Source organism: Pimephales promelas, chromosome 3 (genome assembly GCF_988280905.1).
Source record: "Pimephales promelas chromosome 3, fPimPro1.hap1.1, whole genome shotgun sequence".
Taxonomy (NCBI): Eukaryota; Metazoa; Chordata; class Actinopteri; order Cypriniformes; family Leuciscidae; genus Pimephales; species Pimephales promelas.
This window is the reverse complement of record NC_142771.1, coordinates 5,994,966-6,019,328: the sequence shown is the minus strand read 5'-3', so window position 1 is coordinate 6,019,328 and position 24,363 is coordinate 5,994,966. Positions and strand designations below refer to the sequence as shown.

Sequence of the window (24,363 nt, the reverse complement as noted above, 5' to 3'; positions counted from 1 at the left end):
CACCCCAGACCACTCGGTAAGTTTCTTGGTAAGTTTGGAGCTTTTCGCTCCGTTTTCCATTGCAGACAGTACCGCCACAAATAGTACCCGGTCGTCATAGCGACGCATTTAGTTCCTCGCTGCCCCGTCAAGCTCTCGCTGGATCCTCTCTTCGGCAACCAAACAAAGGAAAGTCAGCACCTCCTCGTTTGACCACGGCGTATTCTTCCGAGTTGCCATTATAATAGTAGTAAGTTTAGAAAATATCTCTGGCCAAACTATTTAAAAATGGCGGGGTTACTCTGGATACTCCATCTGGTGTGTGCAATGATGACGCAGTTAATGGTGACGATTCTCTCCGACCAATCAGCAGTCGGCATTGTTTTCACGTCACATTTTAGTATCGCCTCAGCTCTCGCAGAACCTCGCCAGAGGTGGTACTAAAAAAAAAAAGTACCCGGAAGCAGGAAGAGGTACAACTTTTACACAGTGGAAAACCAAACAAAGGGGAGTCGAGTCGAGCTGGTACTGTGTAGTGGAAAAGCGGCATTAGAAATTTCATACCACAAACAGGACAGAGGTCAGTCTTTTTATTAGGTATGCACTTCTGGTGGTTCTTCAGTAATGATGACAATGCAAATATTTTACAGCAGTGATCAGTTAAATTACAACAGAGTGAGAGCGTGCAGATGACATCACAGTTCCATTTAAGTCTCTTCTCACACGGATGACATGCATAAGGCATCTCTTAAGAGTGAATTCTCACATGAATATTAAATGCTTTTTTACAGGTGAAACTCTTTCCACACTGAGAGCAGGTGAAAGGCTTTATTCCAGCATGAACTAACATGTGATTCTTCAGGCTTTCTTTACGTTTAAAAGTCTTTCCACACTGAGAACAGGTGAACGGCTTTATTCCAGAATGATTTAACATGTGCCTCTTCAGGCTTTCTTTACGTATAAAAGTCTTTCCACACTGAGAACAGGTGAACGGCTTTTCTGAAGTGTGAATAAGCACATGATATTTAAGGTGTCCTTTCTTTTTGAAACTCTTTCCACATTGAGAACAGGAGAAAGGCTTCATTTCATTATGAACTAACATGTGATTCTCCAGGCTTCCTTTACATACGAAAGAGTTTCCACACTGAGAGCAGGTGAAAGGCTTGATTCCAGCATGACTTAACATGTGATTCTTTAAGTATCCTTTACGTGTAAAAGTCTTTCCACACTGCGGGCAAGTGAAAGGCTTTTCTGAAGTGTGAGTCACCAAATGAGCATTAAGGTGTGATCTCTGTGTGAAACTCTTTCCACACTGAGAACAGGTGAATTGTTTTATTCCAGCATGAATTAGCATGTGCTTCTCCAGGCTTCCTTTACATACGAAAGAGTTTCCACACTGAGAACAGGTGAAAGGCTTGAGTCCAGCATGAATTAACATGTGCTTTTCAAGGTATCGTTCACATGAGAAAGTCTTTCCACACTGAGAGCATGTGAAAGTATTATTTCCTCCAGCATGAATTAACTTGTGATTCAAAAGGCTTCTTTTATGTTTGTAAGTCTTTCCACACTGAGAACAGGTGAATAGCTTTTCTGAAATGTGAATAAACAAATGATCATTAAGATGTGATTTTTGTGTGAAACTCTTTCCACACTGAGAACAGCTGAAAGGCTTTTTTCCATCATGAATTAGCATGTGCTTCTTCAGACTTTCTTTATGTTTGAAACTCTTTCCACACTGAGAACAGGTGAATAGCTTTTCTGAAATGTGAATAAACAAATGCTCATTAAGATGTGATTTCTGTGTGAAACTCTTTCCACACTCAGAACAGCTGAAAGGCTTTAATCCAGAATGAATTAGCATGTGCTTCTTCAGACTTTCTTTATGTTTGAAACTCTTTCCACACTGAGAACAGGTGAAAGGCTTTTTGACTTCTGTTATTTGGATGCTGCTTTGTGAGCAACTGTTTTCAGTTTTCAGCTTCTCTCCAGCGGTGACATCATGAGCTTTCTGATGATGTTTCTCCTCCACTTCATTCAGATCTGGTCTTTCCTCTTTCACTTTCATCAGGCCTAAAAAGAAAAACATTAAAATGATAAAAATCAATTGGGAAAGTTGGAAAATAAAAGTAAATTAGGCTATGTGTTTACACAACAACAATGGACTAAATATTTAAATGTTTTTTGCTTCACATTTAAAAAAAAATGTGGGCAGATGACAACGTTGTCAAAACAATCCCTGTTCACACAAATCCATAAACTAAAACCGCTGTATTATTCTTCATCTTCATGATTATGGAACAAAATACAGGCAAGTGATAAGACTATAATACCTAATAGTGTTACAATAATAACAACAGCCCTGACTCCTAAGCTCGATCAAGCTTTATTCAATGCTAAATAAATCATCACATTACTCTAATTATATTATAATTGATAATATTATTTCTATTATTAGTATATTGCATTATCTAGTAAAGAGATTTACGTTACCACTAGTTAGAAACACTTAATTCTCACCGGCTCCTCTTTTGCCGGGATGTTTTCTCTTTAAGTGCTCCGACATGCATGTTGTGCTCCCGTGAAAAGCAAGTTCCGCCTTGTATGTATTGCACAAGACAGCATTGTTGGTTTTATTTTTTGTGAAACTTTCCCAAACCTTGCTAGTTCGGATTTGTTTGCACTCCGTCATAATTCGCGCTTTTTTTCCCCCACAATAGCATTTGTGGCTGCGTTACACTCTAGCGCCAAAGCGCCGTAGCGGTCAAATCGTGATATTGCATGCCCTTACAGTCAAGTGAGACCAAACGACTACTCGACAACAAAGATATTTGTCGACAATTTTTTATTAATCTAATATGATAATACTAATAGTTTCAGCCCTAATCTCAAGCCTGAATAGTGGAACCTGATTGAGTTGCTGAGGTCCTTGAGCCCTTTGAGGCAGCAACCGTATTTCTGAGTTATAATACATTACGCTCTCTGCACTCCCACAGCTAGAGCACAAACTTAAGAACAAACAGAGTCCAGATCTTGATATTAGCGGCTTGTTATTAAATTAAGGAATTCAAGACTTTTAAAGGATCCATGATGTGCACCTTGTTTAAAGCTTGTTACCACAACAGTCATTGGAGATGAATGAAGAATCACCAACCTTCTTGTTCCTCGTGTTTTATTCTCCAGGGTTCTGGTTCACTCATGTCCTCCTCACTCTCCTCTTTAACAAACACCATCTTCACAGCAGCAGATCTCAGTTCAGTTGATAGTCCTCCGGATATTCCTGCTTGATTCAGAACTTAGTCACGTATATGAGGATGGGAATATTACAGGCATTTATTGACCTGATTTAAAATGTATCTTTCTGTACACTAAGAGTAAATTTCTAACAGTTTGTATTAGGCCAGCAACGCGACAAAACAGCAGAGATCTTGCCGAAAACTAATCTTCTTCCTCTGAGGTGGTGGTCGGCAAACAAACGCGTGTGTCTTACCGCCACCGACTGGACTGGAGTATGAAGCGTCGAGAGGAGAGGAAAAATATGGGGAAGAAATTATTTAGCTCGTATAGAAGCTATATTGCATTTTCTCTTTAAAAATAGATTTGCACAAATAAGAGAAAGGGACTTAAAATGTTTTACAAGTTACAACCGTATGGGATTCGAGTTGTATCAATAGCCTACATGAAAGAGGATTAGAAAAACGAGTTGTTTCATTACGACTTTTCATTACATCCCATCTTCTTAGCGACCGTCAGAGCCAGCTGATAAGTTACACTTTTGCCGAATCATGTAGGAAGGAGGGCAAACTAAGATGTCTAAAAAACAATCCTAACCATTCTATTTCATCAGAAACGATCTTAAAACAGGGCTTTAATTGTAAAATACCAAACTTGTCCTTTAAAGGTGGAATACCTAAGATTTTTGCATTAAAATATCCCAAAATCACAAGGCCAGTGTTATATATTTAGTTAAGATAATAACTTACAATATTCCAAATGTTTCAAACAATGTTTAAATCGTGAGAAAATTGAGATTTTAACCAAGGAAACGGGGCGTGTGAGCAGGGGCAGACGGTGGTTTTTGGACGTCGACGCTGGCAGCGGTGGAAGGAACGTCAGGACAAATTAACTGAACAGAATCAGGACAAGATTCAAAAAGGACAAATCAGGAACGATTCTTGAGTTGAAGTAGGTGGATATAATGGATGATTCATCCGATGATGACAATCAAGATATGGACTTCCAAGAAGTACGATATAATAAAAGGAAAAAAGGAAGTAACATGGGTGATGAGTTTGAATTCACAAGTAAAATCAGGGATTCAGGGCAAAGGTTGATGAGAAACAATGAGGAAAAGGAAATAAAAGTTATGATCACATTTGTCAAACAAGCAGAGCAATACATGCATCCTGTTAAACTATCAAAAGCGATAGAAAAAGAAGTGGGATCAGTGAAAGGAGCAACATGTATGAGTAATGGAAGAGTCTTGATTAAGTGTAAGGATGAAAATCAGAAAGCAAAGATTCTAAAACTGAAAACACTAGCTGGTGGTAAAATAACCTGTGCTGGAATAGATGTTAAGAAACGTGGTGTTATTTCAGCAGTTCCTTTAAATGTAACTATGGAAGAAGTAAAAGAAAACCTGATTGGAGGCAAAGTTGCTTTAGCAAGAAGATTGACGACATGGAAAGATAATGTAAAGTGTGATAGTCTTTCTGTGCTGTTACACTTTGAAGACAGCATTTTACCAGTCAAGGTAAAACTAGGTTTCATCAGTTATGTGGTACGGGAGTATGTACCTCCTCCCTTGCGTTGTTATAAATGTCAGCGCATAGGTCATACTGCTAATGTCTGCAAAGGGAAAATGCGTTGTGCGAAATGTGGAGGGGAGCATGAGTATGGGAAGTGCCAGGAAGGAGCCGAGATCAAGTGTTGCAACTGTGGTGGAGAACACAGCGCTGCATATGCAGGATGTCCAGTACAACAACAGGCTCGTGTAATACAAAAGGTAAAATCCACCCAGAATGTAACATATGCAGAAGCAGCTCGTAGAGTGAAACATGTAAGCGATATAAGAAAACATGCCGGATTGGAACAAACCTCTCAGATTGATAAATCAATGGATCGGTTGAACTTGATAAAGAATGACTCAAATGATGACATTAGCATGAACAAAACTGATTTTGTAGCTTTTATCTGTGCAGTGGTGAATGGAACTGGGCAGGTAGGACGAAGATCTGATAAAATAAAAATTGTGGTAGACTGTGCAAACAAGTTTTTGAACTGCATTGGTATATCAGCAGAACAAGTTCACAAGATTCTACAGTCTAAAGAAGGGAGAACAGAAGGTGGAATAACAACAAATTATGAAGCATCTCAATGTAATGATGTATAACATTATCATGTCTTTCCTATTGCTTCATTGGAATGCCAGAAGCCTAATCGCTAATGGTCAGGAGTTTAAAAAGTATATTGCAGATATGAATAAATCTCCTGATATCATTTGTATACAAGAAACATGGTTATGTAAATCATTGGACTTTAGGATGAATGGCTATGAGGTAATAAGGAAGGACAGGATTAATGGTAGAGGTGGGGGGTGTGCAACATTCATAAAAGAAAATGTAATATATAGACAAAGAAGTAATGAGGGAAATACGGAGTGTATATGTATAGAGATAATGGGTACACAGGGGGTAATTAGAGTGGTAAATTTTTATAATCCATGTTCAGAACTAACAATGGATATCCTGAAAATGATCACGGGTGAAAAGGCAAACAAAATTATTATATGTGGTGATTTTAATGCTCACAAATATATGGGGTAGCAGGAGTACAGATAAAAATGGAGAAATAATAGAAGAGTTCATGGAAGATAACTCCTTAGTATGTTTAAATGATGGCAATCCAACAAGAATAGACATAGCAAGAGGTAGAATGTCATGTCTGGATATCACATTAGTTTCAGCATCATTAGCTGACAAATGTGAATGGTCTGTATCTAAAGATAATATAGGAAGTGATCATTTTCCAGTGACATGTGTAATTCAAAATAAGATTCAACTACAAAAAGGTAATTATGGTGTAAGATGGATATATAAGAAAGCAGATTGGGAAAAATTCCAAATGTTATGTGAAGAACAGTTCAAAGATCTCTCAATAGAGGGTAGTGTTGATGACAGATATAACAAAGTAGTGAATGCCATTTATTTTGCAACTTCTCAGTCTATCCCTCTATCAAGTGGTATAAAAACAAGAAAGAATGTGCCATGGTGGTCAGAGGAGTGCTCGGCAGCAATCAGAGAAAGGAATAAAGCATTTCAGTTTTTAAAAAGAACACTCACACCAGAAGCAGTCATAGATTATCAAAGAAAAAGGGCTTATGTTAAAAAGATTATTAAAAGTACAAAAAGGTCAGCATGGCAAAACTTTTGTGACACGATTGGGAGAGAAACTCAAATAAATGCAGTCTGGCGTATGATTAAAAAGATGAATGGAATTGATAGTTTTAAAAAAATACCTGTCCTGGAGGAAAATGGGAAGGTAGCTATCACAGATAAAGATAAGGCTACTTTATTGGCTCAAACATTTGCTAAAGCTCATAGCATTGATAATTTAGATGATACATTTTTAACAAGACGTCAGCAAATTAAGAATGTCTATGGAGATGTTTGCAAGAAAAAACAAGAGTTCAATAATATTTTGGATGATGAGTTTAGTTATTTTGAATTAAAAACAGCAATTAATAATTCAAAGAGTACCACACCAGGAAAAGATTTGATAAGCTATCAAATTTTAAAGAAATTATCACCAAAAGCATTAGAAGTATTACTGGATTTATATAATTATATATGGAATGAGGGTATCCTTCCTAAGCAATGGAAAACGGCAATTGTGCTTCCTTTTGCTAAGCCTGGGAAAGATATAACAAAATCTGGTAATTATAGACCTATCGCTCTTACTTCTACGCTATGTAAAGTAATGGAAAAAATGATTGTAAAACGAATGAATTATATTTTAGAGAAAAGAGAACTGTTGTCAAAATTTCAAAGTGGTTTTAGGAAAAGCAGGTCTACAGCAGATGCTTTAGTATTGTTTGAAAATGAAATTAAAAAAGCTTTTATAATGAAAGAGTACATGATTGCAGTCTTCTTTGATATAGAAAAGGCTTATGACACTTTGTGGAGGGAAGGTTTGCTAATTAAACTGAATAAAATTGGAATAGGTGGAAAATTTTATAATTGGGTTTTAGAATTTTTATTTGAACGCACCTTTCAGGTGAAAATTGGGGAAGAATTATCAGCTCCTTATAATATTCTAAATGGAACTCCACAGGGTAGTGCAATTAGTCCATTATTGTTTAATTTAATGATCAATGATGTTTTTGATAAAGTGAATAAACCAGGAATAGGATTAGCTCTGTATGCAGATGACGGAGCACTATGGAAGAGAGGCCGTAATATTAAAAATGTGGGTAAAGGTATACAGGAGTCAATTAAAGAAGTGGAAAAATGGTCTTTGGACTGGGGTCTAAAGTTTTCAGTATCTAAAACACAATATATGATATTCACAAAGAACAAGAGGAATGAACAGTTAAATCTGAAGTTATATGAACAAACATTGGAAAGAGTACCTGTTTTTAAATATCTTGGATTATGGTTTGATGAAAAACTAACATGGAAGTGTCACATAAGTAAAATTGAGTCAAAATGTAAGAAAATCTTAAATTGTATGCGTACGGTTGCTAGTCACAAGTGGGGAGCTAGCCGTAGTGCATTGTTGTGCATGTATCAAGCATTGATTCGTTCTTGTTTTGATTATGGATGTATTGTATATGGTTCAGCATCAAAGTCATTGCTGAAAAAATTAGATATAATTCAATCTAAAGCATTAAGATTATGTTGTGGAGCAATTAAAACATCCCCTGTAGATGCAATTGGAGTAGAAATGGGAGAGATGCCTCTAGATATTAGAAGGGAAAAACTGGCAATTACATACTGGGTAAATCTCCAACAATCAGCAAATAATCACCTTACTCGCAAAGTATTGGAGGAGTGCTGGGAATACTCATATGATGAAGGACACAGTTTTGGATGGAAGAGTAAAATATGGGCTAAGGAATGCGGCATGGACAATAAGATCTTCTGTCCCAATATACCACTTACTGATACTCCACCTTGGAAAGTCCCTGAACCGCTTGTAGTTTTGAGTTTATTAAACAAGTCCAAAGAAGAGTACATTGGAAAGGAGATTAATGCCTTTTTAAATAACACATTTTATACAGTATTACAAATATTTACAGATGGTTCTAAGGAACCTATCAGTCAAAAGGTTGGAGTAGGAGTGTTTATTCCCCACTTTAAAAAACAGATTAGTTTGAGGTTGACTGATGAGGTGTCCGTGTACACTGCAGAGTTAACAGCTATAATAATAGGACTACAATGGGTTGAACAAGTCAGACCAAATAAAGTAGTCATATGTTCAGATTCTTCTTCAGCTTTAATTAGTATATTACATGCAAGATCAGACAGAGAAGATTTGATAATGGAAATATATTTATCATTATACAGACTGAAAGAGGCTGGAATAGTAGTGTATTTTTGTTGGGTACCAGCACATGTTGGGGTATCTGGTAATGAAGTTGCTGATAAACTAGCAAAAAAAGCGCTAGAAAAGAGAGAGGTGGATGTTAGAGTACCTATGGGGAAAAAGGAGGCAAAATCAATTTTAAAGAGGAAGTTAATAAATAAATGGCAAATTAGATGGGATAGTAGTAGCAATGGGAGGTGGTGTCATAGTATCACAAAGATAGTAGGGAGGGTAAACTGCCAGGGAAGAAATAGGAAAGAAGAGGTTTTGCTGTCTAGGTTAAGACTGGGACATACAGGGTTAAACTCAACACTGGCAATTATGGGATTACATGAGACTGGATTATGTGATGAATGTGGTGTATCTGAAAATGTTTGTCATGTATTATTTAGTTGTAGTAAATATAATATTTTTCGGGATGTATTATTCAGTCATTTGAAGAATGGAGAGGAAAGAATGAAGAGTGAGGATATTCTAGGAAAAGGTTTAATGGATAGACAGATATATAGAGCATTATTTACATTCATGTATGATTCAGGTTTGGGATATAGAATATAGTAAGTGTGTAATGTTGAACCTGCCATGGGGGATGAGTGTGGACGGAGGAGCTGAACACGCAGCGCCGGATGAAGCCCAATGAAACCTCTATTGCAGGTATGATAATGAATGTTGATGTATTTGAGATGATATAGGTAGACAGGTTTTTTTTTTTTTTTTTTTTTTTTTTTTTTTTTTTTGAATCCAGACTCATCACCCAAGGTTAATTTGCCATCTAGCAGCACAGTAGGTGGCGATAATGCTCCTTAGGAGTTAATCGCCATTAAACAGGAAGAAGAAGAAGAAGTGTGAGCAGGGAGTCGCCAGTCAATCGCGTCATATCCGCATTACCTCGGTGTCCGCTCGTATTGCGTGTAGTCCTGGACAAATGTGGAAGTTGTAGTTGTGCGTTAGCGTCTATCAAGCAACAAACGTCAGCTTGTTTCGCGCATTTGTTATGGAATGGAGCACAATTATTCTTTAGTGATTGCACCTGGTTCTGTCGACAAAGACAAGTCTCATAAATGCAAAATGCAAACGTCAACGAACGGGTCAACCAAATCCCGTTACAACTCCAGGTATTGCACACCGGACGAGAAGCGCCGTGCCACGTATCAACTCCACAGTAACGTTATCGAACACCGGACGCGCACTTTCTCATCAGTGTATGGCCAGCAATATTGTTATGTTTAATGACAGAAAATGAAGATAATGTCTGTTCTATGTTATGATTGTACTGTACAATTAAATACAATCGTTGCTGAGTCTGCAGTCTGAAAATTTTACCTCAGAGCATCCGTTCACGGAATGAATTAAGAATCTCACCTGAAAAATCTAATAACATCACTAATTGTCATTCAAGCAGCATGACTGTAAATTAATGCAAAACTAAATGCATATTGCAGCAGGGCGAAGTCAGGATCCATTAGCAACGATTTGAGAAAAAATAATTAGAATTTTATATAAAACTATGTAAATGGCGCTCTGTGGTGCAGCAGGATATTGAACACGGTCCTGAGGCGTTGTTGCTGGGCGCCGCGCAGACAGACGCCGAATGGCGCCGCCGGTATGTGTACACTTATAGAGAATAATGTGTTCGAATTTTAAAGATGTGGCGCGACGCGGCGCTGAGCTTCTCGTCCAGTGTGCGACCACCTTAACGTTAATTTTGTGAAACCGTAGCTGTGGTTGAATACTTACACGACATGAAAAGATGTGTCAAATGTACATTAAATAGTTTATTTTTATTTTTATACAGTTACCAAAAAGGAGGACCAGCCACGTTAATTCCTTGCAAGAGACCTGGAATGCCCCTTCAAATCCTCTCCACCATAGCTTCAACCAGTGACTCGCACAGTAACATCTGTGATAACTAATTTACTTCTCTTGCGGTTATTTCAGTTTAATGAAAAACAAGCATGTCATTAAACGCAACGTTTATAGAAATCGAACTTTACCTCATCAATGACAACTAATTTTCGATTCCCGTCTGACTGATTTATCCACGGTGGAGTTGAAAACAACAGTTCCCATCATTCCACGTTCCTCCACGTCGTCATCAAGCAAAGCCGTTGTTGTTGATTTGAATGTAGCGAACTCTAACGGTATAAAATCTTAGGTATTGTAGCTTTAAACCTCTTTAGTTTAGCAAACAAATCACTTGAGTGGGTGTAAATACCACTCACCTCAAGTTTTTTTATTGCACAGCTTACAAGACTCGCTCTATGCCATTGCTGCTTCTGCAAACCACTGATCAATGCTACAAACCAACACATTTGTTGACACGTTTCCTGCCTGGAGTTTTCGCTTCGCAAAATACGTCACCCGGATCGTTGGTCTGATTGGTTGAAGGACTATCCAATTGCGTACAGAGTAATTTGAACTATGCCCGTTGATCACGCCTCTTGTGCAGTAGAAAACACAAAGCAGCCTTTCCCAGACTAATGTTTAATCTTAAAAGGTTGAGCTTGGTCTGGTGATAGCCAAACCAGGTAAGAATACCGTTAAATCCTCACTGATCCAGTACACACAAGTTTTTCACACCCTCGTGTATTTTCTGGTGCCTTTTAAAAGAGAAAACCCTTATGGCGCTTTTCCATTACCAGTGCCAGCTCGACTCGGCTCGCTTTTCGCTCCGTTTTCCATTGCAGACAGTACCGCCACAAATAGTACCCGGTCGTCATAGCGACGCCTTTTGTTCCTCGCCGCCCCATCAAGCTCTCGCTGGATCCTCTCTTCGGCAACCAAACAAAGGAAAGTCTGCACCTCCTCGTTTGACCACGGCGTATTCTTCAGAGTTGCCATAATAATAGTAGTGAGTTTAGAAAATATCTCTGGCCAAACTATTTAAAAAATGGCGGGGTTACTCTGGATACTCCATCTGGCACGTGCAATGACGCACAATTCTCTCTGACCAATCAGCAGTCGGCATTGTTTTCACGTCACATTTTAGTATCAACTCAGCTCGCGCAGAACCTTGCTGGAGGTGGTACTAAAAAAAGTACCCGAAAGCAGGTACAGTTACAACTTTTACACAGTGGAAAACCAAACAATGGGGAGTCGAGTCGAGCCGAGCTGGTACTGTGTAGTGGAAAAGCGCCATTAGAAATTTCCTTCCACAAACAGGACAGAGGTCAGTCTTTTTATTAGGTATGCACTTCTGGTGGTTCTTCAGTAATGATGACAATGTAAGTATTTTACAGCAGTGATCAGTTAAATTACAATAGAGTGAGAGCGTGCAGATGACATCACAGTTCCATTTAAGTCTCTTCTCACACGGATGACATGCATAAGGCATCTCTTAAGAGTGAATTCTCACATGAATATTAAATGCTTTTTTACAGGTGAAACTCTTTCCACACTGAGAACAGGTGAAAGGCTTTATTCCAGCATGAACTAACATGTGCTTCTTCAGGCTTTCTTTACGTAAAAAAGTCTTTCCACACTGAGAGCAGGTGAACGGCTTTTCTGAAGTGTGAATAAGCACATGATAATTAAGGTTTCCTTTCTGTTTGAAACTCTTGCCACACTGAGAACAGGTGAAAAGCTTTATTCCAGCATGAATTAACATGTGCCTCTTCAGGCTTTCTTTACGTACAAAAGAGTTTCCACAGTGAGAGCAGGTGAAAGGCTTTATTCCAGCATGAATTAACATGTGCCTCTTCAGGCTTTCTTTACGTACGAAAGAGTTTCCACAGTGAGAGCAGATGAAAGGCTTGATTCCAGCATGAACTAACATGTGATTCTTAAAGTATCCTTTACGTGTAAAAGTCTTTCCACACTGAGGGCAAGTGAAAGGCTTTTCTGAAGTGTGAGTTACCAGATGAGCATTAAGGTGTGATGTCTGTGTGAAACTCTTTCCACACTGAGAGCAGATGAATGGTTTTATTCCAGCATGAATTAGCATGTGCTTCTTCAGGCTTTCTTTACGTAGAAAAGTCTTTCCACACTGAGGGCAAGTGAAAGGCTTTTCTGAAGTGTGAGTCACCAAATGATAATTAAGGTGTCCTTTCTGTGTGAAACTCTTTCCACACTGAGAGCAGGTGAAAGGCTTTATTTCATTATGAACTAACATGTGCTTCTTCAGACTTTTTTTACATCTGAAACTGCATCCACATTGAGAGCAGGTGAAAGGCTTGATTCCAGCATGAATTAACATGTGATTCTTCAGGTTTCCTTTACAATTGAAATTACTTCCACACTCAGAGCAAGTGAAAGGCGTGATTCCAGCATGACTTAACATGTGAGTCTTAAAGTATCCTTTACGTGTAAAAGTCTTTCCACACTGAGGGCAAGTGAAAGGCTTTTCTGAAGTGTGAGTTACCAGATGATCCTTAAGATGTGATTTATGTGTGAAACTCTTGCCACACTGAGAGCAGGTGAAAGGCTTTATTCCATCATGAATTAACATGTGCCTCTTCAGACTTTCTTTACATGTGAAAGTCTTTCCACACTGAGAGCATGTGAAAGGATTATTTCCTCCAGCATGAATTAACATGTGATTCAAAAGGCTTCTTTTATGTTTGAAAGTCTTTCCACACTGAGAACAGGTGATAGGCTTTTTGACTTCTGTTATTTGGATGCTGCTTTGTGAGCAACTGTTTTCAGTTTTGGAGCAACTCAATGGCTTCTCTTCAGCGGTGACATCGTGAACTTTCTGGTTATGTCTCTCCTCCACTTCATTCAGATCTGGTCTTTCCTCTTTCACTTTCATCAGGCCTAAAAAGAAAAACATTAAAATGATGAAAATCAATTGGGACAGTTGGAAAATAAAAGTAAATTAGGGTATGTTTACACGACAACGATGGACTAAATACTTAAATGTTTTTCCTTCGCATTAAAAAAAAAAAAAAAAAAGTGGACAGATGACAACGTTGTCAAAACAATCCCTGTTCACACAGATCCATGAAAACTAAAACTGCTGTATTGTTCTTCATCTTCATGATTATGGAACAAAATACAGGCAAATGATAAGACTATAATACCTAATAGTGTTACAATAATAAGAACAGCCCTGACTCCTAAGCTCGATCAAGCTTTATTCGATGCTAAATAAATCACCACATTACTGTATTTATATTATTATTGATAATTTTATTTATATTATTAGTAGTATTGCATTATCTAGTAAAGAGATTTACGTTACCAGTAGTTAGAAACACTGAATTCTCACCGGCTCCTCTTTTGCCGGGATGTTTCCTCTTTAAGTGCTCCAACAAGCATGTTGTGCTCCCGTGAAAAGCAAGTTCCGCCTTGTATGTATTGTAAGACAGCATTGTTGGTTTTAATTTTTGTAAAACTTTCCCAAACCTTGCTAGTTCGGATTTGTTTGCACTCCGTCATAATTCGCGCTATTTTTTTCTTTTTCCACAATAGCATTTGTGGCTGCGTTACACTCTAGCGCCAAAGCGCCCCCAGCCGGCACACGACCGACCTTCAACGTTGAAATATGGTTGAAATAACGTCAGTTGTTGTTTCAACGTTGAAACAACGTTGATACAACGTTTAATGTTAAATGGTTGAAAAACAACCAGTACATGACCAACCTTCAACGTTGAAATTTGGTTGAAATAATGTCAGTTGTTGTTTCAACGTTGAAACAACGTTGATACAACGTTTGATGTTAAATGGTTGAAAACATGACCAACCTTCAACGTTGAAATATGGTTGAAATAATGCCAGTTGTTTTTTTCAATGTTGAAACTACGTTGAAATAATGTTTAATGCTAAATGGTTGAAAAATGGTAAAAAAAACAATTATAAATCAACTTTGATATTTTTTTAAGATCTATGTTGAATCAATTAATGTATGTACAGAATAAATTATTTCTTCCTTTTAAATTATTATTAAGATCATTATTATTATTATTTTATAATTAATATTTTATAATAATTTTACATTTTTATCATGAACCTTCTAATATAAATATTACCGGTATAAAACAATTCCTATTGGTTTTAACCTTATTTGCTTTCATGATTATGATTGGTTAATCTGTCTGTCATTCATGAAACTGGCCAATGAAACTGTGCGCGCCTATTTCATTTTGAAAATATGACCGTTATCCTGACCGTCTTTCTGATTGCGAGACTGACCAAGAGAAGAGCACGATAGAAAGTGATCTGCGGCCGCGGACCTAAAGGTAAGTCTGATTTCACAAATATACGCAAGGTCATGATTTAGACTTAATGCATGTCAGTGCTTGGAAAAATGCAGTTTGTTGAATGAATTTCTTAACTCGATATTCAGGAAATGCTTTTCCACATTAATTTGTGTCGCGGAGGCCTACTTTTACAAATGTCGATTGAGGTAACGTTACTTGTGCCGCTTCATTGTCTTTTTGTGTTTTTGCGGTTGCTACGTCGATTTTCAGGGAGAAGAGCCGGCATTTCAACGTTGATTCAACGTTGAAACAACGTCAGGTACCATGGTTGGATCAACGGTGAATTACCTTTCGATTTTGCAAAACGGATCAACGTTGATATTGTGACGTCGTTTCACCGAGGAAGAAACAACGTTGATTCACCGTTGAAATCGCGACGTCGTTTCACTCTTACCTTTCAAGTTATGGTCTACTGTCGACGTTGAATCACCTTTCGATTGAATCCGCGTTGATATTTTAATCCTGTACCCGCGTAGCCTTTCTGTAATTTTGGTTAAAGGTCAACACTGAACTGTAAACTTTTTTTTCGGACCATATTTAGTATTTTCAGCAACTAATAAAACTTAATTTGCATGATTTGCAATTGGACAGCATAAAAACGTTGTAACAATTAGATGTTCATATATCTACAGTGCAGGGATGAGATGCTTCATTTTTTAAAGAAAAAGTTTAATAATTAAACCAAATGGAAAAATACATTTCCTTAGAATCTAAATATACATCTATATTGTACATTTTACACTTTCACATAATGTATTGAAAAAAAATCTCATTCAACAACAAAGCATTTTCTTAAGGGTTTAATGATTTCAGACTGCAGAGGGAAAAAGCTTTTCATTCAAATTGCATACACACTGCAATCATTCACAGAATAGCTTATAAAAATAATTACAAATATCGTTAGGAAACTTGATTAAGTCTTTGACCAAAAATACATAAACCGTAACACTGACAAACCATAAATGTTAAAATTGAGAAGGACATGATTTTCTCTCAACATAATTTTCTCTGGGTACTGTGAACATACTTTCAGAAGCCTAGACTCAAGACCGAAATACCACCACAAAATTCTGTGCATCAACATGGCGAGGAGTCCCCAAAAGTGTTCTGGCATCCTTAGGCAGCCAATGTCTCAGCACAGAAAGGAGCTCATCTACAGATGTCCGTGTTGTTTTGTTCCGAACCGCCCATTTTGCCAAATCACTCCATAACTCTCTGATTTCATCTGAAGAGGAGCCTGTTTCAGTGTCGTCACTTTCACTGCTGTGCTGTTGGTCATCCAGATCAAGATTCTCAAGATTACTGTCAGCAATACTTCCTGCACAATCTTCTCTCAGAAGGTTTTCAGAACTGATGGTTGCACAAACACCAGCCTGGGCAGAAACAAAAAAATGATCCTCCGAGTCACTACTAGAAAGCGTCATTGCAAGCAATTCTGCATTTTGCCGTCTCCATTTTTTTTATGGTTCGCCATCTATAAAAATTAAGTATGAATTTCATATGCCATAACTAGAAAGTACAGGACACTGATAAAACTGTTTTGAAAATTGTCTAAAAATATATATAATATTTTGGGCTGATTAGTCTTTCCCACAGTGGGAATGGGATTGTAAAAAAAAAAACGGTCGATTAAAATTTAATTACTTCTAGTTTTGTCAAAGTCTGTGTAAAGTAAAATTTGAAAATTTGTGAATTGTAAACACATAAATGTTAGAAATGCATTGTTTAAACATGTTACAAAGACTGTGAACTACATAATATTTGATGGAGTTATACTGTTAAACAGGTTTTCACCATTTTTTTATGAGCAAGATTTATTGGGCAGGGGATCAAAAATCACTAAAAGTTTAGTTAGAAAGCCAGATTCAGACATATCCATGCCTTTTGATTCAACTAAAACAAAAATATGGATATGATGCTTTGAGTGACAGCATGAGCTCCGCTGTTTGCAGTAACAGTTAAAAAAGATAAATAATGCAATTTTCATCGTCTTTTTAAAGGGATACTCCACCGTTTTTTCATATTAAACTATGTTATTCCTTAACTAAGGCGAGTTGATACATACCTCACTCGTCTCAGTGCGTGCGCTCAATTGCTCTGGTGCACGAGACACTGTGATCGTACTTAACTGGCCCAGGTCATCCAATAGGGTCCAAGCAGAGAAGCGACCAAACAACTCCGCGTTTTCGCTCAGCGCAGTAATATCATCACTCCGGATAGGGAGAGAGGACTTTTCATGAGTGATGATATGATATTACTGCGCCGAGTCCATAGATATATATGCGCCGAGTCGAAGTGCTCCCAAGCACTTGCTGTGGTATTCCGCCATACATTATAGCTATCCACTTTACACGATTAGAAAAGCGCAACGTTTTATTTTGTGTCACCGTCCTAGGTCGAGTTACTCTACTCGTATAACTGTATTTAAATAGGGAAAACGTGGAGGTGTTTGGTCTCTGCTTGGCCCCTATTGAATGAACTGCGCTGAACTATGTGCTATCAAAGTGTCTCGCGTGCCAGAGCGATTGAGTGCACGCACTGAGACGAGAGAGGTATGCATCAACTCGTCTTGGTTAAGGGAATAACAGTTTAATATGAAAAAAAAAAACAGTGGAGTGTCCCTTTGAGAAAATTATGCAAAATAGATGTGCACGGCCAGTGAAAAATAATTCTGGACCCCATAAACAAACCTTATTTTTTAATTCCGACTAATAGCGGTTTCATGCTGTAAAATGCAGGACTCACTGTGAGTTGGCTGGTTTCTCTGAGATAACTCTGAGCACGAAGTCTCCCTCTTTGCTGGGCTCGAAAGTGGACAACACGATGTCCTCTCCGGCCAGCAAACGAAAGCGTGAGCTCACCTCCCGCAGGTTGATGAAGAGCTCAGAGCGAGCGCTGGACACTTGACTGAGGAAGAAATCTCGCTTCAGGTGTATGGCCGACCTGCCCGTATAATGAGCGGAGAAACACACACAGCATCAACTGAGGGTTGAAATCCTGAGGGTCAAAACTCTGAGGGTAATATCTCACAATCTAAAATTCAGTCATTCAAACGGCCTCTCATCGTACCTCATTTATTGACGCAAGGGAGCCACCGAGCACTGCCCCGACTGCTTAGGGAAGAAATAATACATATTAAAAATAAAAAACTTTGTACCTTTTATAGTTAACAGATTAGATAGCAGAACATTACAATCTAAAATTGCTCTTTAAAGCATTAAAAATCACACAATTAAAAGTTAAAATAACTAAAGTAAAAGTACATTTTAGTTGCTATGAGACACACATTAACTTAGAAATTAGGACTAATTTGCTTACAGTATTTTATTAGCAGTAACTAACGTTAACCCCTTTACAGTTACTAATATTATAAAAATACATGTAACGTTAGGTTTAAAATTCTACAAAAGGCACATAATCTGTGCAACATAGTCTAATTAAACAATTATTTGCTCAGAAAACTTGCAAAACAGTAGCAAACTAACATGAAAAAGAATCGTGATAATATTGTGAATCATATTTAAGACATAAAATAAACTCGATTGGATATTGTTTTCCATATCGCCCATCTCGTTCATTCTCCTTCCCTTGGCTGAATCTCGCGATATTACTGTGAATGGACAGTAATGACGACGACTACTAAACAGAAAAAATAGCTTATCGAACGTTAAGCTTTTGTTTCCTGATTTTTTTTTTTATCTGTGAACACACGTATAATATCTTCTCCCTGAAAATCGACGTAGCAACCGCAAAAACACAAAAAGACAATGAAGCGGCACAAGTAACGTTACCTCAATCGACATTTGTAAAAGTAGGCCTCCGCGACACAAATTAATGTGGAAAAGCATTTCCTGAATATCGAGTTAAGAAATTCATTCAACAAACTGCATTTTTCCAAGCACTGACATGCATTAAGTCTAAATCATGACCTTGCGTATATTTGTGAAATCAGACTTACCTTTAGGTCCGCGGCCGCAGATCACTTTCTATCGTGCTCTTCTCTTGGTCAGTCTCGCAATCAGAAAGACGGTCAGGATAACGGTCATATTTTCAAAATGAAATAGGCGCGCACAGTTTCATTGGCCAGTTTCATGAATGACAGACAGATTAACCAATCATAATCATGAAAGCAAATAAGGTTAAAACCAATAGGAATTGTTTTATACCGGTAATATTTATATTAGAAGGTTCATGATAAAAATGTAAAATTATTATAAAATATTAATTATAAAATAATAATAATAATGATCTTAATAATAATTTAAAAGGAAGAAATAATTTATTCTGTACATACATTAATTGATTCAACATAGATCTTAAAAAAATATCAAAGTTGATTTATAATTGTTTTTTTTACCATTTTTCAACCATTTAGCATTAAACATTATTTCAACGTAGTTTCAACATTGAAAAAAACAACTGGCATTATTTCAACCATATTTCAACGTTGAAGGTTGGTCATGTTTTCAACCATTTAACATCAAACGTTGTATCAACGTTGTTTCAACGTTGAAACAACAACTGACATTATTTCAACCAAATTTCAACGTTGAAGGTTGGTCATGTACTGGTTGTTTTTCAACCATTTAACATTAAACGTTGTATCAACGTTGTTTCAACGTTGAAACAACAACTGACGTTATTTCAACCATATTTCAACGTTGAAGGTCGGTCGTGTGCCGGCTGGGATTATACGTGTGTTCACAGATAAAAAAAAAAATCAGGAAACAAAAGCTTAACGTTCGATAAGCTATTTTTTCTGTTTAGTAGTCGTCGTCATTACTGTCCATTCACAGTAATATCGCGAGATTCAGCCAAGGGAAGGAGAATGAACGAGATGGGCGATATGGAAAACAATATCCAATCGAGTTTATTTTATGTCTTAAATATGATTCACAATATTATCACGATTCTTTTTCATGTTAGTTTGCTACTGTTTTGCAAGTTTTCTGAGCAAATAATTGTTTAATTAGACTATGTTGCACAGATTATGTGCCTTTTGTAGAATTTTAAACCTAACGTTACATGTATTTTTATAATATTAGTAACTGTAAAGGGGTTAACGTTAGTTACTGCTAATAAAATACTGTAAGCAAATTAGTCCTAATTTCTAAGTTAATGTGTGTCTCATAGCAACTAAAATGTACTTTTACTTTAGTTATTTTAACTTTTAATTGTGTGATTTTTAATGCTTTAAAGAGCAATTTTAGATTGTAATGTTCTGCTATCTAATCTGTTAACTATAAAAGGTACAAAGTTTTTTATTTTTAATATGTATTATTTCTTCCCTAAGCAGTCGGGGCAGTGCTCGGTGGCTCCCTTGCGTCAATAAATGAGGTACGATGAGAGGCCGTTTGAATGACTGAATTTTAGATTGTGAGATATTACCCTCAGAGTTTTGACCCTCAGGATTTCAACCCTCAGTTGATGCTGTGTGTGTTTCTCCGCTCATTATACGGGCAGGTCGGCCATACACCTGAAGCGAGATTTCTTCCTCAGTCAAGTGTCCAGCGCTCGCTCTGAGCTCTTCATCAACCTGCGGGAGGTGAGCTCACGCTTTCGTTTGCTGGCCGGAGAGGACATCGTGTTGTCCACTTTCGAGCCCAGCAAAGAGGGAGACTTCGTGCTCAGAGTTATCTCAGAGAAACCAGCCAACTCACAGTGAGTCCTGCATTTTACAGCATGAAACCGCTATTAGTCGGAATTAAAAAATAAGGTTTGTTTATGGGGTCCAGAATTATTTTTCACTGGCCGTGCACATCTATTTTGCATAATTTTCTCAAAGGGACACTCCACTGTTTTTTTTTTTCATATTAAACTGTTATTCCCTTAACCAAGACGAGTTGATGCATACCTCTCTCGTCTCAGTGCGTGCACTCAATCGCTCTGGCACGCGAGACACTTTGATAGCACATAGTTCAGCGCAGTTCATTCAATAGGGGCCAAGCAGAGACCAAACACCTCCACGTTTTCCCTATTTAAATACAGTTATACGAGTAGAGTAACTCGACCTAGGACGGTGACACAAAATAAAACGTTGCGCTTTTCTAATCGTGTAAAGTGGATAGCTATAATGTATGGCGGAATACCACAGCAAGTGCTTGGGAGCACTTCGACTCGGCGCATATATATCTATGGACTCGGCGCAGTAATATCATATCATCACTCATGAAAAGTCCTCTCTCCCTATCCGGAGTGATGATATTACTGCGCTGAGCGAAAACGCGGAGTTGTTTGGTCGCTTCTCTGCTTGGACCCTATTGGATGACCTGGGCCAGTTAAGTACGATCACAGTGTCTCGTGCACCAGAGCAATTGAGCGCACGCACTGAGACGAGTGAGGTATGTATCAACTCGCCTTAGTTAAGGAATAACATAGTTTAATATGAAAAAACGGTGGAGTATCCCTTTAAAAAGACGATGAAAATTGCATTATTTATCTTTTTTAACTGTTACTGCAAACAGCGGAGCTCATGCTGTCACTCAAAGCATCATATCCATATTTTTGTTTTAGTTGAATCAAAAGGCATGGATATGTCTGAATCTGGCTTTCTAACTAAACTTTTAGTGATTTTTGATCCCCTGCCCAATAAATCTTGCTCATAAAAAAATGGTGAAAACCTGTTTAACAGTATAACTCCATCAAATATTATGTAGTTCACAGTCTTTGTAACATGTTTAAACAATGCATTTCTAACATTTATGTGTTTACAATTCACAAATTTTCAAATTTTACTTTACACAGACTTTGACAAAACTAGAAGTAATTAAATTTTAATCGACCGTTTTTTTTTTTACAATCCCATTCCCACTGTGGGAAAGACTAATCAGCCCAAAATATTATATATATTTTTAGACAATTTTCAAAACAGTTTTATCAGTGTCCTGTACTTTCTAGTTATGGCATATGAAATTCATACTTAATTTTTATAGATGGCGAACCATAAAAAAAATGGAGACGGCAAAATGCAGAATTGCTTGCAATGACGCTTTCTAGTAGTGACTCGGAGGATCATTTTTTTGTTTCTGCCCAGGCTGGTGTTTGTGCAACCATCAGTTCTGAAAACCTTCTGAGAGAAGATTGTGCAGGAAGTATTGCTGACAGTAATCTTGAGAATCTTGATCTGGATGACCAACAGCACAGCAGTGAAAGTGACGACACTGAAACAGGCTCCTCTTCAGATGAAATCAGAGAGTTATGGAGTGATTTGGCAAAATGGGCGGTTCGGAACAAAACAACACGGACATCTGTAGATGAGCTCCTTTCTGTGCTGAGACATTGGCTGCCTAAGGATGCCAGAACACTTTTGGGGACTCCTCGCCATGTTGATGCACAGAATTTTGTGGTGGTATTTCGGTCTTGAGTCTAGGCTTCTGAAAGTATGTTCACAGTACCCAGAGAAAATTATGTTGAGAGAAAATCATGTCCTTCTCAATTTTAACATTTATGGTTTGTCAGTGTTACGGTTTATGTATTTTTGGTCAAAGACTTAATCAAGTTTCCTAACGATATTTGTAATTATTTTTATAAGCTATTCTGTGAATGATTGCAGTGTGTATGCAATTTGAATGAAAAGCTTTTTCCCTCTGCAGTCTGAAATCATTAAACCCTTAAGAAAATGCTTTGTTGTTGAATGAGATTTTTTTTCAATACATTATGTGAAAGTGTAAAATGTACAATATAGATGTATATTTAGATTCTAAGGAAATGTATTTTTCCATTTGGTTTAATTATTAAACTTTTTCTTTAAAAAATGAAGCATCTCATCCCTGCACTGTAGATATATGAACATCTAATTGTTACAACGTTTTTATGCTGTCCAATTGCAAATCATGCAAATTAAGTTTTATTAGTTGCTGAAAATACTAAATATGGTCCGAAAAAAAAGTTTACAGTTCAGTGTTGACCTTTAACCAAAATTACAGAAAGGCTACGCGGGTACAGGATTAAAATATCAACGCGGATTCAATCGAAAGGTGATTCAACGTCGACAGTAGACCATAACTTGAAAGGTAAGAGTGAAACGACGTCGCGATTTCAACGGTGAATCAACGTTGTTTCTTCCTCGGTGAAACGACGTCACAATATCAACGTTGATCCGTTTTGCAAAATCGAAAGGTAATTCACCGTTGATCCAACCATGGTACCTGACGTTGTTTCAACGTTGAATCAACGTTGAAATGCCGGCTGGGCCGTAGCGGTCAAATCGTGATATTGCATGCCCTTACATTAGGTCAAGTGAGATCAAACGACTATTCGACAACAAAGATATTTGCCGACAATTTTTTTATTGTAAAATGTCGACTAATCGTTTCAGCCCTAATCTTAATCCTGAACAGTGAAACAGATTGAGGTGCTGAGGTCCTTGAGCCCTTTGAGGCAGCAACCGTGTTTCTGAGAGTACAGTTATAATACATTACACTCTCTGCACTCCCACAGCTAGAGCACAAACTAAGAACATACGGAGTCCAGATCTTGAACTTATTAGCGCCTTGTTCTTAAATTAAGGAATTCAATACTTTTAAAGGATCCATATGTGCACCTTGTTTAAAAGCTTGTTAGCTTAATGTACCACAACAGTCATTAGAGATTAATGAAGAAAACACACCAACCTCCTTGTTCCTCGTGTTTTATTCTCCAGGGTTCTGGTTCACTCATGTCCTCCTCTTTAACAAACACCATCTTCACAGCAGCAGATCTCAGTTCAGTTGATACTCCTTCAGATATTCCTGCTTGATTCAAGTCACGTAGGATGGGGATATTACAGGCTTTTATTGAACTGATTTAAAATGTATCTTTCTATACACTAAAAGTAAATTTCTAACAGTTTGTTTTAGGCCAGCAACGCGACAAAACAGCAGAGATCTTGCCGAAAACTAATCTTCTTCCTCTGAGGTGGTGGTCGGCAAACAAACGCATGTGTCTTACCGCCACCGACTGGACTGGAGTATGAAGCGTCGAGAGGAGAGGAAAAATATGGGGAAGAAATTATTTAGCTCGTATAGAAGCTATATTGCATTTTCCCTTTAAAAAGAGATTTGCACAAAGAAGAGAAAGGGACTTAATATGGATTACAATCGTATGGGATTCGAGTTGCATCAATAGCCTACATGAAAGAGGATTAGAAAAACAAGAGAATTTATTCCAGTTGTCAATTATTTCTTTAAAAAAATCACTGAATGTTCCCTAATTGTTGTTTTCGATTACTTATAAAAGTAGGGCTGTGAATCTTTGGGTAGACAGTGAATCGATTCGATTCACGATTTATAGGTTTTCGATTCGATTCAAGAACGATTTGTGCAAATTCAGAACAATTCAATTCGATGCGATTCACATCCAAATTCGATGCGATTCGATTAATTCGATTAGATTCTTAATTTTTTATATGCATTATAGTATTATTTCAATGCTTCACCCATCTGGGTTTGAATTAGCCCACACAGTGGCCTTCGAGGGGTCAGATAGTGGGATTTTGTCCATTGTTAATGTTAGTTCATATTTGTTTTTAATTTTAATTAATATATTACTATAAAAAATTCACTGTCCTACAAATTAACATTTGTAGAAACCTACCTAAGTAGCCAATATTTTGAAAAAGGTT

The 24,363-nt window shown here is 37.4% G+C and overlaps 4 protein-coding genes across 6 annotated transcripts; 1 reads left to right on the top strand and 3 right to left on the bottom strand.

Moving 5' to 3' along the window:
- Window positions 1–554: 554 nt before the first annotated feature.
- Window positions 555–3,608, bottom strand: LOC120471994 (uncharacterized). The gene is made up of 2 exons (XM_039661961.2): window positions 3,131–3,608; window positions 555–2,049 (listed from the first exon to the last, which is right to left on the bottom strand). The coding sequence occupies exons 1-2, from the start codon at window positions 3,207–3,209 to the stop codon at window positions 728–730; spliced, it is 1,401 nt and encodes a 466-aa protein (XP_039517895.2). The 5' UTR covers window positions 3,210–3,608; the 3' UTR covers window positions 555–727.
- An 8,118-nt stretch (window positions 3,609–11,726) lies between these two features.
- Window positions 11,727–23,714, bottom strand: LOC120471993 (uncharacterized). Its single transcript, XM_039661959.2, has 2 exons — window positions 23,375–23,714; window positions 11,727–13,317 (listed from the first exon to the last, which is right to left on the bottom strand). Exons 1-2 carry the CDS (start codon window positions 23,442–23,444, stop codon window positions 11,900–11,902), a joined length of 1,488 nt encoding a protein of 495 aa, XP_039517893.2. The 5' UTR covers window positions 23,445–23,714; the 3' UTR covers window positions 11,727–11,899.
- LOC148981928 (calpain-1 catalytic subunit-like) lies at window positions 14,018–22,383 on the top strand. Of its 2 annotated transcripts, none has more exons than XM_089129252.1 (4): window positions 14,018–14,741; window positions 20,059–20,099; window positions 20,226–20,423; window positions 21,796–22,383. In XM_089129252.1, exons 2-4 carry the CDS (start codon window positions 20,095–20,097, stop codon window positions 21,833–21,835), a joined length of 243 nt encoding a protein of 80 aa, XP_088985378.1. In that variant the 5' UTR covers window positions 14,018–14,741; window positions 20,059–20,094; the 3' UTR covers window positions 21,836–22,383. The 2 variants fall into 2 exon arrangements, with proteins under 2 accessions (XP_088985378.1, XP_088985379.1); XM_089129253.1 differs by having other exon boundaries at window positions 20,056–20,099.
- Window positions 15,548–18,908, bottom strand: LOC120476235 (calpain-1 catalytic subunit). 2 transcript variants are annotated; one of them, XM_089129251.1, is made up of 4 exons: window positions 18,721–18,908; window positions 17,832–17,875; window positions 17,508–17,705; window positions 15,548–16,135 (listed from the first exon to the last, which is right to left on the bottom strand). In XM_089129251.1, exons 2-4 carry the CDS (start codon window positions 17,834–17,836, stop codon window positions 16,096–16,098), a joined length of 243 nt encoding a protein of 80 aa, XP_088985377.1. In that variant the 5' UTR covers window positions 17,837–17,875; window positions 18,721–18,908; the 3' UTR covers window positions 15,548–16,095. The 2 variants fall into 2 exon arrangements, with proteins under 2 accessions (XP_088985377.1, XP_088985376.1); XM_089129250.1 differs by having other exon boundaries at window positions 17,832–17,872; window positions 18,721–18,907.
- Window positions 23,715–24,363: the final 649 nt, after the last annotated feature.